Source organism: Papaver somniferum, chromosome 2 (assembly GCF_003573695.1).
Source record: "Papaver somniferum cultivar HN1 chromosome 2, ASM357369v1, whole genome shotgun sequence".
In the NCBI taxonomy this organism is placed as follows: Eukaryota; Viridiplantae; Streptophyta; class Magnoliopsida; order Ranunculales; family Papaveraceae; genus Papaver; species Papaver somniferum.
In genome coordinates, this window is record NC_039359.1 from 52,466,094 (window position 1) to 52,468,697 (window position 2,604).

A 2,604-nucleotide genomic window follows, 5' to 3' on the forward strand; every position below is an offset into this window, starting at 1 on the left:
CTGTACGAACTAAAATCAACCAAAACAATGGCTACGTAACTTATTATAGAAGCATAACTTTGTTATGCAGATACATAACTTGTTCTGTAGTCGAAAAATTGGTTGCATAATTCGTTATGCATCTGCATAATGTGTTATGCATCTTTTTTGGAGGCTGCATAATGAATATGCAGTCAGTTTTCGAAAATTTTCCCTAAAACGATAATCACCTCCGATTTTTTCGTGAAAAACAAAATTTTGATATTGTTGTTTGTACTCGTTGTGTAGCTCTCTTTAAAAGATTTCCAACGATATAAAATTTGTAAAATTCCAAGGCGCGGATTTTTAGATATGTTATATCCAAGTTGCATTGCCAAATATACCCCTGAAAAATTAAGATGCATAACGAGTTATCCCTGAAAAAACAGTATGCATAACATGTCATGCGGATGCATAAACTGTCATGCAGACAAGTTTTAATAATTTCGGATAATTATGGGTGTCACAGAAATATTTACGGGTGTCACGGTATCCAAAATTAATTGTGGGCCTGACAATGAGAAATTTTTTTTTTTTGGGTCTCCCCTAATTTTCCCTCGCAACTAATATGTAGGCTAAACATAAAATTTAACTTAAGTTTCTATACTAAATGTTTTTTACCCAAAAATTAGGGACGGGCTATACCCTCCTTCAGCCCCTTGCTAGGCCCGCCCGTCCCTCCAATACATAAAAGAAAAAAACGAATATCGAATTAACAGAAACAAATATCGAATTAATAAAATACATAAACAACGATCAATAATGAAACGAATGAAACAAATATTACAGATTGAATGCCTCTGAAGGTCTGACAACATGACATTTTGAACCATCTTGTTTGCTGTAAGAAAATATATTCTGCTATTTTCTTAAACAATATTTACGCTTATTTGCGAGTTCTCTCCTGCTCCATCTGCTCAAAGAGGTCACCAGCGTAAAATGCTCGAAGAGTCTCCTTCTGCAATAACCCATTCTTGTCCTTGCAAAAGGAAAAGAAAGTTTTCCATTCTACCCAGCTTGCAACCAAACCTTTATAGTCTTTAGGAACTCGGTTGGATTTCAGCATACCCGATAACTCATCGGCTGTTAAAGCATTTGCATTAGCCTTTGAATGCTTCTGAAAAATCTCTTCAAACTTTGCACTGTCGAAGTTTCCTTCAGCATCGTAAACACCGGTGTTGCTAGTATGCTTGCTTTTGACAATATTTTGTACCTCAATCGGGAACAAGAGATTGGGAAATTTACCTGGACGAGTTGATCCACTTAGAGCCAGATTCACAAAAACAGCAAGAGCAGTTGATACTCCTAAACCCAGTCCAATAGCACGACACCCTTGAAATGTTTCCCATGGATATATTACACCATCTTTGTTTCTATCGAAGAACGCGGCATGCTTCTGAAGAATATTCTGATTATTGTTCATAAAGGGTTCTTCTTTGTTGTCAATCTGATTACTGGAAGTAGCAGATAAACTTGACATGTAATAAGAATAAAGAAGTAGAGGCACGACGAACAAAGAAAATAAAAATGGATTTCTAGGAAGGATTGATATCATTTTAAGCTTCGATACATGTATTAAGATTAACTATAACAAAAACTTGAGAAAAATGCTATACAGCTATAGTCAACTTGGGAACCACCTGTTCTTAACTGGCAGGCAGATAATGGCGGTTAACTCTCATGCACGATTGATTGTATAAACATTGTGTGCATTATTGTGAAAAGGTATCTTATTGCATAGAACTGTCAAGGATGGTTTTAAATAAACCGCCTATCTAGACAATTCCTTGTCATAGATCACCTAATGAACGGTCATGAACGTACGATAATGAATCCTTTCGGAAATGACAGGTCACACATGAAAACTATATGACTCACCGTAAAAGCATATTATGTGTTTAGACGATTTTGGACGAGGTTTTTTCAGCTGGACGCTAAAAATTTTTGTTAATGCCTTAATAGTCAATTTATGCATTAGAGATTATCTAAAAGAAATTAAAGAATCTAATATTAGGAAAGACCAAAACCAATTTACACAAAATTCCCATGTGGCTAATTTTGGGCATAACCCCATTCTTTGCGAGCTCCCACCGTTGCACCGCATAGAATGTGAATTACAGATGAGTTTTCATTTGGTTGTCATCACGTCGCACATCAAATATCAAAAGCTCAACACAGGGGAAAAAAAGTTGAATACAAAAATGTATTATAATACATCCACTAGGAATAATAGACTGGCTCAGCCGTATACGGTTGTAGTATCCTTGTAGGCCTCAGTCTAGACAGTGGGCTAATGAAATTTTTTGTTACTACTTTTGTCACTCTTTTAGCAGTACATTTCGCGATTTTTGAGATAATGCTCCGTAAATGACCAGATCGACAAACTGGACAACTGACCTTCTAGTTCGTCTTGTGTTTATTGGATAAGCTGTGCAGTACGGGACTCTTTAGATTGTGAATTACAAGCTGCAACAAAATCTGAACTAGATACTTTCGGGACAACTTTGGAAAGACTAGATTGTGGTTAACTCTCGTGCACGATTGACAACTTGATGCAAGAATTTTCATATTATATAATACACCCAA

General features: G+C 36.0%; 1 protein-coding gene across 1 annotated transcript; it reads right to left on the reverse strand.

Moving 5' to 3' along the window:
* Window positions 1-860: 860 nt before the first annotated feature.
* LOC113353280 (probable peroxygenase 5) lies at window positions 861-1,541 on the reverse strand. Its single transcript, XM_026596931.1, has one exon. The coding sequence runs from the start codon at window positions 1,496-1,498 to the stop codon at window positions 905-907; it is 594 nt and encodes a 197-aa protein (XP_026452716.1). The 5' UTR covers window positions 1,499-1,541; the 3' UTR covers window positions 861-904.
* Window positions 1,542-2,604: the final 1,063 nt, after the last annotated feature.

What these genes read in the sequence shown, in the direction of transcription:
- LOC113353280 (XM_026596931.1), bottom strand. Translation starts at nt 1,498, where the DNA reads ATGTCAAGTTTATCTGCTACTTCCAGTAATCAGATTGACAACAAAGAA.